This window comes from Lepisosteus oculatus, chromosome 6, assembly GCF_040954835.1.
Source record: "Lepisosteus oculatus isolate fLepOcu1 chromosome 6, fLepOcu1.hap2, whole genome shotgun sequence".
Lineage (NCBI taxonomy): Eukaryota > Metazoa > Chordata > Actinopteri > Semionotiformes > Lepisosteidae > Lepisosteus > Lepisosteus oculatus.
The window spans coordinates 10,493,061-10,509,578 of NC_090701.1; the positions used below are offsets into that span (position 1 = coordinate 10,493,061).

The 16,518-nt window shown below is 38.1% G+C and overlaps 1 protein-coding gene across 1 annotated transcript; it reads left to right on the forward strand.

The window, feature by feature from the left end:
- The first annotated feature begins 1,076 nt into the window (after positions 1 to 1,076).
- kdsr (3-ketodihydrosphingosine reductase) lies at positions 1,077 to 15,790 on the forward strand. The gene is made up of 10 exons (XM_006634446.3): positions 1,077 to 1,577; positions 3,401 to 3,490; positions 4,345 to 4,401; positions 4,795 to 4,860; positions 5,255 to 5,350; positions 7,049 to 7,240; positions 7,651 to 7,734; positions 8,895 to 8,978; positions 10,334 to 10,435; positions 11,047 to 15,790. Exons 1-10 carry the CDS (start codon positions 1,353 to 1,355, stop codon positions 11,164 to 11,166), a joined length of 1,116 nt encoding a protein of 371 aa, XP_006634509.2. The 5' UTR covers positions 1,077 to 1,352; the 3' UTR covers positions 11,167 to 15,790.
- Positions 15,791 to 16,518: the final 728 nt, after the last annotated feature.

Genomic DNA, 16,518 nt, shown 5'->3' on the forward strand with positions numbered 1-16,518 from the left:
ACGAGAAACGATGAAACACCTGAGTTTTGATTTTTTTTTTAATTCAATAATTTTTAAATCAATTTTTAGCTTAAGAACTACAACTCTTTGGTTTTCACATATGTTGGCTAACCGATATCCTGTGGCATTTAAAAGGGGATATTCAAGCATTTTATAAACTCCTTCACAGTTCTTAAAGCTTTTCCAGTTCTGGTCAACATAACGGTAAGATACGATTTACGCATCTCAAATTCTGCTCGGAGGTATCGATGCTTTCGGTTTGTATTAGTTTGACAATAATGCTCTAAAAATAATCATTAGAATACATTAATAAGATGAATGTCCCTTTGCCGAGTGAATCAAACACGACATGGAAATTGGGCTGCCAGACGTGTAATTTTGCATAACCGGCCGAAGATGTGGTACGAGTGTGGTAACTTCTCACGGCTCTGCAGTTCATGCAGAGATGTCCTTGACCTATTGAGGACCTATTCAGTAATTATTACCAGGACCCGCTCTTAACATGAAATTTACTGCAACAAATCTACACTCAAAGTAGGGTGTGATTATTAGGAAGTATCTATTCTAAGCATGTATTCTCACGTGTTTTCTCGAAATTGGATAAAATGAACTGTATCCCTTTTCTACAGTGAACAGGGGTTCTACTGCTGGTCACATCAAATGTCCAATATATTTTACATTAGACTTACAGTTAGTAATGGTAGCCCTGCACATGTTTCGCTTGAAACAAAAAAACAACAAATAAAAAAGCCAGTTGTATTAATTAATTGCATGTGACCGGATGTTTCATGTTTGGTGCGTACTTCCGTACTTTTGGTGCGTACTTTTTACAAGTCCCCTAAAACCCGAACAGCCAGGTTCAAGACTGGAACATCTGTCACCCCTACTCCTACATTATCAGTTAGATATATATACATACGTATTTGCATAGCAAAGCCACGTCCCAAAAAGTTGTAACCCAAGAAACTGTTGCATGTCGGGAGCTTTAGCCTCGGGCAGATGAATCCGATTCATCAGCCTCGCCGCCAGCCGGCCCATCTCACGATAAACTACATTTCCCGAAGGCCCCTGTCCCGTCGCCATAGCAGCCACATCCGCCGTACGGCGAAGTCAAAGTGCACAGTTCGTGTTGTTTTGGTTCCTGCAACCTTTGTCTGATTGAACGAGAGCTCGCAGGTTGCTGCAGCCGCACCTGTGGAAAGTGTGCCGGGGGTGGGGGGGGAAACAAAACCTGCTTGTAGCTCAGCTTGGTTAAAACCCCTCCCTTTACCGAAGCCGCCTTTTCTCCTCCCCTTCGGTCGCGCAGAGCCGGCCCCTCTGGACTCGTCGCTCCTCCTGCGGGCCCGGTCAGCATGTCCGCATCCTCGGCGTGGGCCTGGCCTGGGCGGCAGCTGCAGGAGGAAGGCTGGAGCTCGGCGATCCCGGACTGGCTGCTCTTCGGCTCTTGGTGGCTACTCGTGCCGGTCATTATGCTGCTGGTGGTGGCCGCGTTCATCGTGGCCTTCGTGCTGCTGCTGTATATGGTGTCTCCGCTGATCAGCCCCAAGCCGCTGAAACTAAACGGGGCGCATGTCGTGGTAAGAAGCGTTTTGGGGGGCGAGAGAGAAAAAAAAAAACCCCGAATACGGTTCATTACACTGTCTTGCCTCCTGTACACCTCAGCAGTTCAGCGCCCCGGGGTTCCAGTCATTTCCATGTCGACAGCAGGAGTTGACGCTTCAGGTGACGCGCAGTTTGCTTGCTTTGAAACGGCAGCAACACGCGAGGTTTTTTTTTAAAAAAAAGTTCTTTCCAAAACAAGGTCACGGTGAAAGTACACGCTGCGGATGAAAATTATTCAGTGCTCTGTCTGTATGTTGCAAATTAAATATCAGTGGTCATGAAAGCCAGAAGGTAAATCCAGTTCTGTCTTTAATCGTATTTGGCCGTGCTCAGTTCATACCCTTGTCTCTTCTGCCTATGCGCAAGATGAGACCCCGCAGGCTTATTTTTGAATACTAACAGCAAATTATAAATAACGAATTATTTGTTGATACGCAACCACAATTTGTTCCTTAAATCAACGTGTATTGGCTTAACACGTCCCAGTTAAGAAGAGTATAGTACCGTGTATCTGAAACCGAGTACACTTTGTTAAAACGGTGGTGTCGAGTTAGCAAAACTGGCAAGATTATGAAGCAATTATGGTTTGCTCCTTCAAGCGAGAAGATCTTTGTCACAGACTTCAGACAGTGTCTTTGAAAACTAAAAAAGGACCCAACAACAGTCAGTTGGTTACACTTTTTCAGTTTTTGTGAATAAAACCAGAAATGCAGTAGTTCTCACCTATTAAGCTGAAGCACACATTTGAAGTTTTTTTCTTTCCTTATAGTGTCAAACACGTTACTTTGTTATTTAATTACTACATCACAGACCCCCACTTGCCAGTCAAATCGATATACAATAGTCAATTCTAAATATAAGAGTTTTTTTTTTCTGGTGCCAGAACATCAGAGCCTAGGTGTATATCTTTTGAGTCCTCAGTACTAATAGAAATTCATCTTTTTTTGTCTGTCAGTTTTGGGCCTACACAGTTATTGATTATGATTAATAGCAATTGTTTTGTCCCAGTTTGCTGCTTGTACTGCAATAAGACACTGTAAATTCTACAGACTGTAGTTTAAGCTTCTTTTACAGTACTTTTCTTACGTTTTTTTTCATATATGTATAACCATGGCTGAAAGCCATTTGGCAAGGGTCTCATAGCTAGAAAGCAATGCAGATGCATTTCTGTAAGCGAACTTTGAACTGAGGTATTGAGCAAACATTTTACATTATTGTACAGTTGAACTTTTCTACAGTAACTAAAAATTTAAATCTGCTCAGACACCTTTTTCCTACTCAGTTCAATACAAGTTGACGTTTGGGCGTTCAGAAAATAGAAAACTAACTGAAAGCCGGTGAAATAAATTGAATTCTTAGGATGGGGGACATGGTTTGTGGTAGACAGTGCTACAGATTGTGTCATGACCATGACTTTGCTTAAAGTCAAATAACTACCAGCTGGGCAAAAGCTACCATTTCATAAATAAGAGTAATAGTTTTAATCGTTTTACTAAGTACATACAGTACCTACACACCTTACAAATCATGGTGTTCTGCATCCTGTTTTTATGTCATGACTCCACAAAGCTGTGCTCAAAAAGGGAGTGCTATTATTCAGAATTCAGTTTACATGATACAGATTTATTTACATCTATTGTAGTAGTTGGTCCTGTGGTGTTAGGTTATTCTTATTTATGTGACCATAAATGTATATGGAATAACATATGTCTATGATTTTGTGAATTTTTATGTATTCAGATTTCTGTTGACCTGAGATGCCTTTCAGACTATGATACCTTTTTTTTTTAATGAATAGGTTACAGGAGGCTCCAGTGGCATTGGCAAATGTATTGCGATTGAGTGTTACAAACAAGGAGCCTTTATTACTTTGGTGGCACGAGACGAGGTAAGTGCAATTCGGACTCTTGTATTACTGTTTCACAAGTGTACTCTGTAGTAAAGGGACATAAAAACAACTTGTTTTTTTTAGTTTTCACTTTTTTGTTTTTAAATTTGACGCACAAGAAAGTTTAGGGATATTGCCGGTGTTTATTGTGAGGTCTCTGGTTTCTGTTGTATAAAAAAGAATGTCAATTGTCAATGGAATGTTGTGCCAAGTATTATTTTTCTTTCATCACATCTAAGTCTTAGTCTTTTTCTAAGTACCTTAAGTAAGCTGTATGCCAAAATGTGAAGTGGTTCACCTCCAGACATCTCTTTTTTTTCCAAAGACTTTTTTTTGTCATTCAGTCTTTATATTTAGATCTGTAAAAAAACATGAATGAAATTGAGTGGATAACACAAGGAAAGTTAGTCCAGTTGGAGATGAATAGCGGAGATCTTACAAGACCTGAGACTTGGATTCGTTTTGTTTGTGGTGCTGAAATGTGATCAGTCATTCAGAGGTCTGGTTTCAGTGGGTTGTTGGATCTTAGCTGAGGAGATGTGGGGAGAGCAGGGGCCGTCTAACTATAGGAGGAGCAATGAAGGTGATTTCAAAGAAAGCCTTATTTTCCTGAGCTCGAAGGTGAAGTCACAACATGTTTCCTTCCTTTCAGCTTCCCTGGCCCAATTTACAGTCCGCCTGAAAAAGTGTATTTATCTTGGACTAGCAAAGGCTTGTAACTATCCTCCAATAATTGACTTCAGCACAAGCCTCTTAGTTTCTGAGAAAAATAGCTATAATATGAAAATTATGCACTTTGGGTTTTTTTTTCCTCTGTTGCTGAACTGCCCAATGTTTTCTTATTGTTTTCTTAGAATAAACTGGTCCAGGCTAAGAAGGAGATTGAAAAATATGCCATTAATGACAAACAGGTATGAAATAACGAAAGATATTCAAGCATTTCTATTTGTTTTTCTGGTTTTGTGATTGTCAGGAGCAAGCAGTATGATATTGTTCCTTTTTTGGGAGCTTAATGTAGTGTCCAGAAAATCTGTGAATGGTAATCGCCAAATCATATGTGCTGTTGATCCAAGCGTGAGTTCAGCTTGTCAAGGCTTACTGCCTCCCACAGGTAATGTATTCTGTTTTGGGAAAAATAAATGGTTTGTAAGTGAGCTAAAAAAAGTACTACTTAAATTATCATAAGGACATTCCACAGAATGTTGCTGATAAAAATGGATTTCCACTTTTTTGTGATCTATAATTTGAAATAACATTTGTCTCCACCCAGCGCATTTAGGAGAGTGTTTTTTCTTCTCATACAGGTAGTGCTCTGCATATCTGTTGATGTTTCTAGGGACTATGGACAAGTGGAGAGCGTCATTAAGCAAGTAAGTTTGGTTGTCTGTGCTCTGATTTGGAGTGGGCTGAAGGAAACTAGTTTGGCTATGGATTTAGATTTCATTGTAGGTATTGTACTTGTTTTTCTTGGGCAATATTAAAACCCTAAAACTGATTTATGTGGTGAAATAAAATTAAAAAAAACCTAGAGCATGTTCATAATGGAAGAAATTTCTTTTTAGAGCTTTGTGAGATGACAACTTTAGTTCTGTTAATGTTATTGCAGCTAATTTATATGAAGTCTGTATGTAAATGAGTCTTGAAATGCAGTGCAATCATTTTAAATAATATTCCACTGAAAATGTTCAGCTTAAATAAAAAGCTTCTAGTTCTGACAACGCTGCTGCGCAAAGCTCAGTTACTGACCATCAAGCCACCCTCCAGGCTCAGGAGAAGCTGGGGCCTGTGGACATGCTGGTCAACTGTGCAGGGATCTCAGTGGCAGCCAAGTTTGAAGAGGTTGAAGTGGACCGCTTCAAAGTAAGTCTGTGAGGCAGAAAAATGACCGGATGCTTTGTAGTTTTCTTTCTCTGGTATGTTCCAGTTATACTAACTCCAAACTAAGTGCCTGTTAACTTCGTAGAAATATGTTTATGTGATGAATATATGCACTTCTGTTCTGTTTTCCTTGTTAGGGTTAGACCTTGCTAGGCTGGCTTCTCTAATACGTTCCGAACAAATTATTTTGCGGAGAAAGAGGTTTTAAAAATATCCCTGAGTGTTTTCCGATAGTTTATAACTGCCCACAATACATTTGCTCAATACCTTTCTGCAGTAGGTTGTATTACATTTGACTGAGTTGTGAGTGCATGCTTTTAATTGCTTTAAAGTGTTATATAAAGCACCGTACAGTAAAACCGAAAGTTACAGAGAAGTTACTTTACTTGACGTGACAAACTGTGGATCTCTGCCGAGGGGTGATTACCAGTTATACCAGTTTTAGCTCTTGCTCCTGCTATACTGATAAAATAGATGGATGGCAGTTCCTTAATATGTTTAGTTGCAAACACAAATTATGCTCCCCTTTCTCCCAACAGTGGGGTGTGTTAAAGTGCAATAAACATTGATACTGTATTCAAACTATTCAAATTCAAGCTATATTTGACTATACCTATTTGGAATGTTGCATGCTAATGGACTAGAAATCATAAAACTTTAGAGTAAATATCATTGTCAAATTCACTTGAATGAGTTTATGGCACAGGATAAATCAAGAAATAACGCTGTTGGGGATGATGTTGATACTAAGGCCTGCAGCCATGGGATCATTTCTTGTGTACCTTTTCGCAACTTATTTTTGGTCCAGAGTTCTTTGTATGACTTCAGAATTTGAAGTTATTTTTTTTACTAGTAGTGTAGTATAAATAACAAAATTGTCACCATGTATACACCACCCATACCAGCCAGACTCTCCTTATTGTCTCCTTATGTGTCTCCCTCCCTACACTTTCCTGTATATAATTCCTATGCCTTATCCTTGTGTATGTACGCCCCCTCTGTGTCGGACCTCATATCCAGTGTTGCAGTCTGACATTGATGAACCAGCAGGTGGCATACTTTCCATGATATAAAATTCCAGATCATCGCTCCAGCTAGTGGAGTTGTTTTTTTACAGTCCTTTGCGGTTTTCTTCTCATGACATGTAAAAATTGACTGTCTTAGATATTGAGAACAAGGCATTCCTGCTAAAAAGGCAGAAATGTTGATAGTGTTACCAGCACAAGAGGGTGTCCCACTATGTCCCACCCATGCACACACACCTAGTCTCTGGTATTAATTTCCTATGGTTTGGCTTGTTGACTGATCTGCAGAATCTCGTGATTCTCAAATATGATAAAAGGTCAGAAGGAGGTTCCATGCAACATAAAGGACTATATATACAGTGCATACATTCATTCTCTTAAGTTTTCCTTATTTTTATTAAGTGTATATTTTCATCAATTTGTATTCTACTAAAATGTTTTTTCTAATATTAAATGATCAATTAGTATGAAGTTTTAAGAGGCCTTGTTTTGCGTCGCAGGTCTCTTTCCTCCTTTCTTTCTAAAGTTTCCTTTCTGAGCAGTATAAGAAATGTTGGAAAAACCACAGAAAGGTGATATTTATTTAAAAAACTGTTTTATGTTCCGTCACTGTGGCTGGGGTTGAACACTGACCTGGTTTCATTCCTTCTGACAGAGGCTGATGGAGGTGAACTACCTGGGCAGTGTGTATCCCACCAGGGCTGTCATGAACACCATGAAGGAGCGCAGGGTGGGGCGCATCGTGTTTGTGTCTTCACAGGCGGGGCAGGTTGGCCTGTTCGGGTACACTGCTTACTCTCCTTCCAAGTTTGCTCTGCGGGGGCTGGCAGAGGCCCTGCAGATGGAGGTAGGACATAGGCAATGTTCATTTGGTGTCGTTAGTTACCAGTCTCTGCATTGTGGCCTTCTGATTTATACGTCTTTCTTCTGTCTGTCCTCATGCCTGGAATTACAGCTGAACATAAGATTAAAGCTCTCTGAAACTGCCATCTTTTCACCTTTTTATATTAGGCCCTTAATGGTACATAATATCAACAAATAATCTTTGGTAGTAAATCCATGCTAACAGTGCTAAAAATGAGGTTTAGAATCATTATACGTGAAAGGATGTAAGCCTGAATGTGCCATTAACTGCTCATTTTTCCTGTGAGTTTTTGCTGTTTCTTTCCTATTAGACAGGGAAAGGTCACATAGGAAGCTGCTGGAATTACTCACTTTTTAGTGAAATGGTCTTGAGAGTTCCTTCCTTTTTTGCAGGTGAAGCCATATAATATTTATTTGACAGTCGTATATCCACCCGACACTGACACTCCTGGCCTTGCAGAAGAGAATAAAACAAAGGTAATCTGGTTTGGGTATGCCAGTGTCTTTATTTTATTTCATGGTTCACAAAGCTAAATGTAATTTAATAGCATTCACCTTTTTGATAGATCGTCGAAACGTTTACATTTATTGAATGTTTATAGTAAGGTAAGATGAATATCCCAATTACTTATAAAACTTTCACCTGATGTCTAGACTTTCTATCGCTAACTTCATTTATAAAAAGTCTCATTCTGTATCTAGAAGCATCTTGAAACAGCCATTGTGCCTTCAGGTCAGAAAGCTGCACTAATATGTTGTTCGAAGATAAAGAACTAGAAAATAGGATGTCTAGTGTCTTAACCAGCAGTTTCTGGAAGCAAATCGTATCCTGAAGCCAAGAGATCACCAGATGAATAAAGGCTGTGGCACTCGCTGTTCGGTGTTCAGGACACAGGACAGTTGCAGAACTATTCATGCATTCCCAGGATTGGGTGTGTTCATACCTTTGGCTTCCTGTACAGCAGTGACCTCACTGCTTGCAGAGTTACCAGTAAGAGCTGTAGTGGTCCTCCTGCTGATGCTTTACTGTTACTTTAAAACAAATGGAACCTTAGAACAACCGATTCTCAAAAGATAGTAAGTGGGGGACAACAGCAAGTTAATTAAAAAAAAAAGGAAATTACCACACTAATGTGGTATAATAAGTAAAGCCAAATAAACAGGTGTAAATTAATTTCCTAGTTGTTTTTGTAAGTTTGGAAAAATACATTATTTTTTATCTTTGAGGGAAACTGCAGAAGGTATGAAGTATAGTAAAACAAAGCAGAAATGCAGAAATGAAAAAAAGAAAAAGAGGAGGATTATTTCATATTCTTCTCAGCTGGAGTTTCCATATGATGGCTTAATGTTTGAATGTTTATCCAGACGGTCTATTGCATTTTTAATATACGGTCTTTTTGTTGCTTTTCATTTTAAAACAAACAGGAGGCTTTGAGCAGGGTGAAAATGTATCCTTCAATAAAAAGTCTTGGTGAGAGTATTCAGCTAGGTCAGTCTGTCAGCTATCTTCCATCATTTATGGACCTTTACCTTCTCTGATGTGTGTGTTTAATGTGTGAGGGAGAACAATGTTGCATAAAATGGCCAAAGTACACTAAATCTAGAGCATGTCCATGCCTCTGTTTTTCTTTTTTTAGCCTTTAGAAACCAAGATGATCTCTGAAACATCTGGCATTTGTCAGCCCGAGCAAGTTGCTAAAATTGTCGTTAAAGATGCTGTGGTAAGAAATGTGATAAAACACTTATTTAATTTTTTATTGTAGTATCATCTAGAAATGTATGAAAAGAAGTATATTTTTTGAAATGTTAAAAGTTAGCTTGAATAAAGAGAATAAGATATTGTCATTGTATCATTATTATATTTTAACACGATTTTAATCTGCAGTGCAAAACTGGAATTCCTATACAGTCTCTTTCGTATTGGTTTGATTGTAATATGCAAAGGATGTTGTTTTAGATTTTGTAGCTTTAAGTATATACTCGGCTTCTGTTGTGTGTTTTTGTTTTCCCATTCTTTCACTTTAAACAACTGAAATGTGCTCAGATGGTAGCATTGAGTAGGTGGCCACAAACCCATTCTTTGTGACCATGGCTTCCTTTAGACTCCAACTATATAATTGCAATTAAATGTAGACATACAGACAGTTATCAACATGGTTGTAGATTTGATAAGCATGTGTGGGCATCTGTGTAGAGTGAGAATTGTTTCCTAAGTGTCAATTGCAGCTGCTTGATATTCATACCTTGGTAATAGAAAAGGAAAGTCTTGGCCTCTTCGTTTAGTCTTGAATTCCCACACATCGAAAGTATTAGTTAAGAGCTCCATGTCAGGCCATGGTTTACTAAGTGAATGCATTTATCTTCAGCTGTCCTCTTTTATTTCTGAGGCCTCCTGACATTAACTGTCTTTAGTTATTATTAGTGAATTTCTGTTAATTCGGTTTAATTTTAGATTTTTAGCAGGAGTAATAAGTATCAGGGACCTGAAAAACTAGGTCTAAAGACCAGTTGATTCTCCATCACCTTGACATTGGAGAAGAGCAATCAACCTTGTTAAGTGTTGGGAGTTGCGGAGTTTCTAGTTCTTGCCAACAGCAGTATCTGCTAGTGCCACTGAGTTTAGTTCAGTTGACCTTTGGCATTGACATTTCCTGTATAATACAAAGCTAAAATGTAAGTGAGTGGTTGATTCCAGATCCAATAATTATTTTTCGATGAATTCTATAATTCTATACTATTTCATTATTTTTCGGAAAAAACAGAACTGCTGAGATGTTGTTCTTTTGAGTGCTGTATTTTTCTTTAAGCTCTACCTCATAGAAATTTAAGCTTGTGCAGCACTGTAAAACCTTATAAATGAGTAAATCTGTATATAATCATTGTTTGTGTAGGTATCGGGAAATACAAGACATTGCAAAGATGTGTGATTGCATTTTGTTTAAATGCTGTAAGGCTTGATATTACTTTCAGCAAAAACTATTACTATTACTAAAACTATTAAAGAAGTGAGAGAAACATATATTTTAAGTGAATTGTAAAAGAAATCAAATTACTTCTAATGTTTTCGTTTTTATAGCAAGGGAACTTTAACAGCTCTGTGGGACCAGATGGTTACATGCTGTCCGCACTGACCTGTGGAATGTCACCTGTCACTTCCATTACAGAAGGCCTTCAACAGGTGTAGTATCTCATGTGATTGGAAATGTGCATAGTTTGTATTTGCATTACTTTGATCAATATCATTTACAAAAAGTAGACTCTGCAAAAGCCTCTTCTGCTTGCCACTGAGTACAGTTTTCTGAGCTGCAAGAAGTTAACCCAGTACATGTTCAACTAAAAGGGTCTGTTGCTGTTGGAAATAAGACAACAGTTGAATTGTCTTTGCATATATATTTTCATCTAGCTTTGCTGTCTTTGAAATCGGCAGTATCAAACTCAGTTCCAGAGGCTCTGGTGTGTTGTGTGTTTTTGGTTTCAACTATGTTCTCAGTTAATAGTTCTTAAATTATGAAATTAGCTGCATAATTGTAGTACAAATATCAATTAGAATAAATAGTTGTTTGCTTATCAATCAATCAAATTGTATGTCTTGTATGCTCAACTTCAAAAAACCTTAAGAAAATATATGTGGATATATTAGAAAATAATTACCTTAATTGTGTGATAAGACTACTCAGGTTGAATTAAAAAACCATAAGACACAAGGCCCTTGAGGAACAGTTTGAGACTCCTAGCTTAAATAAAAACCCTTCACTGTCTTAGAAAAAAACACTTTCTTCTCTTGTGCAGATTGTTACTATGGGCCTATTCCGGACGATTGCCTTATTCTACCTGGGGAGCTTTGACAGTATCGTCCGTCGCTGCATGATGCAAAGAGAGCAGTCAAAGAGCGCAGACAAGAGTGAATAGCTTCACTTGCTGCGGCAAGCCCTTCTCAGCAAAGCCATTTCAGAGCCAGAAGAATTAGATGTGACTACTTTGACCTGCCCCAGAGATGCCCAAGACTGAGCAGAGAGATCTGTGAGGTGCATGGTGTTACAGTATGTACAAGTCAGACAAACTGGGAACATGGGGATTTATAGCACTTAATCTGGAAGTGGTATTATCGCACAAAGATGCAAATGTTATTTAGAAGAAAAATGTCATTATACACCAAGATAAACCTTTACCATAGGGCTGCAGTAAGGAGATTTTACTATTCTGTCTTTATTCCCCATGTGATGGATTGCAATCAGTTTATTCACGTGGAGAATAAAGCAGTTTGTTCTCTGAATTTTGCAAGGTAGTTATGGCAGTTGTTTTAATGTCACTCTTGTGTGCTTAATTTTTATGTTTATTCATAAATTAAATTTAGCACCTTGTCAACCTCTTTTTTGCCTGACTCAACGCCATAAACTGGTCTAAAGTACAGTATTTTCACTACTTTTCCCTACAGCAGACATTTGGTAAATTATCATTTTTGTGAGTTAACATTTTATATCTAGTATGTTTCAAATTTAAAGGGGGAAGCCATGCTGTATTGAATAAATAATCTATAAGGTTCTACCTGATGAAGGAGAAAAACAAGTTGAGATGTATAGAATTTGTTTTACTTTGGAAAGTGGCCTGAGAAGTTGTTTTCAATTGGAGGCAGAGTCTTGCTCTGTAGAAATTAAATCTCAGTTTTGGCATTAATTTATGGTTCGGCAGAATGCTTTCTTTCCTTTCCAAATGATTTTGTTTCACGGGACCCATCTTTTTACCACACACATTATCACTAAACTTTTTCATCCCCTTAAATCGGTTTGGGGCTGATGCTAAACATTAGTTTTTATAACCAAGTTTGCTGCTTTGCCTCAAGCAGACAGGCTTAAAAGACAAGCACAATACTCATGTGATATTATGATGATTGAATGATATTACCTAGTACACTAAGCCTTGCCATAACCACATACACAGTTAAAATTGCCGAAAATTAGCTGAGCAAAGGCATTCCTTTATTTGATTGTGTTCTCAGTATCCTTTTTGTTGTTTCCTTTTATGGTTTCAATCTTAAGCTGTCCTGTTTAGCAGGCACCTCAACCCTTTTTACAGCTCAAGGATTCCTTTTGTGAATTTCTGGCTGTAGTAGCTTTAATCCTGTTTTCTTGTGTTCCTTAATTAATCAGTTACCTGTTCAAACCACTATACCCACATGACAGTTCTCATGTAGCTCTTTATTTAGTTCACTGGCTGTGACCCTTGGGGGCTTTTTGCTGTACTTACATATTGTTCTTCAAGCATGACTTTTCTTTACCATGGTAAGAAGCCACTGAGCTAATATGCTTGTTCCAGGTAACTGGGATATGGCTGTTTTCAGGGACCAATGCGACTGCCCTGAAATGTGTGTACATATGGTCACTGAGAATGTGAAAGTGATTTGCTTTAGTTTTAACTTTTATTTAACTGCATTACTTGCTACGCTTTGAAAGAGGCATCTCATCACAAGTAACGATTTAACTCGCTAAGTAAGTCATTCATTGCTTGTATGGATGGATTACGGTATCCATGGAAACAACTTAAAAAACATCTTGTTTAGGATATAATTGGATACAATATCTTTAGAACTGGGTTTCATGCTTGAAATTCGCAGATGAAAGTACTGTTGATTCAGACCAAAGATCCCAGGGTTCTGTGATTTCTAGTGTTAAGCAGATACAGAAGCATGATTGGCTTCTTCACCGGTGACGTGTGAATGATAGTTTGCCAGGCTCCTGACCACATGACCACATGTTTTATAGGAAGTGTGGTGAGAAACACCCACTGTACCACAAAGACGAAAAAGCACGTGGCACACACTTTTTAGCAAAGACTCTTATTGGAGAATAAGTAAATTAGTAGTTGCACTGTATTTCCTGGAAAACAAACGTAAGATAAATGCTTTGTTGGATTTTTCATACCAATTTGACATTTGCCATTGCAATGCCAGGTGAAATCTGATAAAAGCATCCCCTTTAAGATGCATGAATTTAAAGTTATAACCATTCACTGCAGGAGAAAGCAGTGCTTTGCTTTTAATTATTCTCTGTCTCCTTTTATTATGCATTTTTTCCCAAAATAAAAAAGGACCCAGTAACAAGTTTAGGAAATAGTTGCAGTGAGAACACCAGTGGGCTGTAGTTGAGGTACACATACAAACAAACTCCCAACCATCACTGCATCATCTGATGTTTCTATTTCACACTAAACCTTCAAGTTAAAAACTGTATGTGGCAGTGAGTTAAAATGTACATATCTCTCATTTCAAAAATTCTTCTGACTTCACATCCCTTAAACACAGAACTGTCTTCACCCACATCTTATAAAAATGAAAGTATTCTTGATACTAAATTCAGAAAATAGAAACTGTTGTGAATTTGCATTAGAGTGCTGCAGAGCAATGAAAGTTATGGAGCAGTGAACTTGAGCTTTACGGTTTCCTCACGCAGTGAAAAAGTTAATGGGTTTCTGTTGCAGTGATACTGAACAGCCTTGTTATTATAAGTAGCACTGAAAGAAAAAAACATGAAAGGCAGAGTCCTAGATATTCCTTGCAAAAGACATGAAAGGTATTGGATATAGAACCATGTGGCAGACTTGGTAGAAAGACTTTTGCTTTTATGTCCCAACCAGTGGCCTGTAATACAGGGGGAGGAGGCCTTCTGTTTGTGCATGTAGCACACTTACTGGCAATGGTCAGTTATCTTTTTTCCCTGTATAATGGTGTGTGTATTTTGCGTTTGCTTTAAAGTGGTAATCAAAGCTGCGCTTTATGGCATTTGTATTTCTGTAATATTGGTGAACTAAGTAAAAGTAGATATTAGGCTTACTGGGTATGCTTTAGTGTTGAAGGTAACAAAGAAAAAAAACAGTATTTTTAGTGTGCATTTGTAAGTGCAGTGATTTCCTTAACTCCGTTTGTGCCCACGATCAAACCAGCGGGAATTGTGAATTATTGTTACTGTGTGCAAAGTGTCATCCAATAATGCCACCAGGGGAAACTGCACTTTTTGAAGGAGGTCTGCGTTGCCTTCTGTGATTCAGAACAGCATCCCAGCAAATACTGAATTTGTGTCTCTATTAGTGTGAAAAGTTGCAATTATGGGAAAGCACCTGTGTATTGAGCATTTGTCTTTCAGGTTTTGTACCTTGAATGCCCTTGCAGAAGCAAAGAGTTCAAAAACCTGGCTTGACAGTCTAGCATTTTCCCATTGCTGACATTATATCTATTGTATATGTACTTTAATGGAGCAGACTAATGAAGCCATGTTTCCTGTAAAACTACCAGGTTGCCTAGTAGATCTGAAAATACAAAAAGGTTGTTTACCATGGAGACACAAATACTGTTCATTTTTTTTGTAATTAGTAAAACTACAAATGTTCCACAAAGTTGAAGCACTGCATTGTATGTAGTGAGAGCCAAGTGTGACTCGCAGGTTCGAGTTCTGATTGCACTAATCATGTAGGGGTACTCAGGAACTACTGTAGTATCCTAGGTCTTCCTATGGCTTAGTGAGGAGGGATCCTTCGGGATATCATCACAATTCTGCCGTGATCACTTCGTGCTGGGTCTCCTGCCTGATTGAGCTCGGTTCTGCACAGCCGACTGTCTGCAAGGCCAAGGAAGGAACTCGCGCCTGTGCAGGATCAAGAGATGTGCACCCATAATTAAACCTTGCTTTTCAGTAAGATCCTACAAGAGCAACCATGAATCTGTATAAGCATAGAAGGTTTTTTATAAATTGATTTTCTCAATGCCAAAATGGAAGGAAAAAAAAACAGTCAACACATACAGTTTGGATTTTGCTGCTTTGTTCATTTAGAATTAGTTTGTAATTAAGCCAAGGACTCGTTGACCTGTTCCAAGCCTTAAGGACTAACTGCAAATTATATTATAACAGAATGGGTTGATCCACAAAAGAGTGTTATGTTGTCTAATCTGCTTTGTTAAGCCCTTTTACTCCTTTTTGTACCAATTGCCTTAAACCAACCAGAGAATGAAAATGAGAACAGACAAAGTTTGTAATGACGTTCTCATTTGACTTTGGTTTGAGGCATGGTCCAGCTCAAGATTGTGGGTGTGTGAAGGTAATTGTCATATTTGTGGTTATTGTATTTTTCAAATGTTTCTCATGCTTATGTCCTATGATTAAATAATGGCAGTTTGTTTTACAGTGCTTTCTTAATATGTAGCATATTAAAATCAGTTTTTGTTAAACTGTTTTCAGCTATGCAAATCAAGCCAATATACTTATGTAAGGTGTTTGATACTTGCCCTTACCCTGCTAAGCACTGTTGTCAGCTTTACAGAAGTCTGTTAAAGTTTCATATTACTTTTAAATTTTAGCCAGAGTAATAAACAATTGTAAGAAAGGCAAAAGGAACATGACCAGAATACACTTACTTAGTGCTATTCTTCTACTGTTTCCACAAACTTGTGTAAGAATTTCACTATATGTGCTGTTTAAGGAGAAAAGAAAAGGTGTTGTCTGTCTTATTTTCTTACATTAAAAACAAATTTTGGGGAAAATCACAACTTTGTTTATGGTTTTATTCTCATTGGTTTATTTAAGAATCCCAAGACAATGTAAAAGCCTCTGTATGGACAGGATATTTTGCTGCCTTGAAATTACTTTCTGCTTTTCACTTTTCATGCAGTGACAGCTTTTAATAAATTAAAGTAACAGTTTTCTGGCTGGGTATGTTACTGGCCAGCTGCTACCAGGATTCCCCTAGTAGTGACACATGCAGTGATAATAGGAGTGCCTCTGATGTAGTGTCAGAGCATTAGACTGCTGGTGTCATCTGTGCTTTCTATCTAACTTCACCACTTGCAAATCTGTAGCCAGAGAAAGTGAAAGATGTGTTTCTCCTGCAAAAGGCACTGATTATCCTGTAAGACACTATAGAGCTTCTAGTGTATTAGAAGATTTTCTAACACTTTGGTATGCCAGGGGTTTAAGACTGCAGAACCTACAGTAATTCTCCTTGTACATGAGTTGTAGCTGTAACACAATTTACTTACCAGTAAGAAACTCACAAGAATCATGTATGCCAAGACTTTAAAATAAAATATGCTTAGGTGTATTTGTTGTTCTACCAACATTTAAGTTAATGTTCACTTTCTCTTAAGGGGGCGGTATTGTCCTGATTCTGGCAGCCAGGTGCTACAATTAAACTGAGCTGGATACTACATCTAGTATCACAGGGTGAAATACTGGCTCCCTGGAGTCGATGCTGATGTAGAATTTGGAATGGATAGAG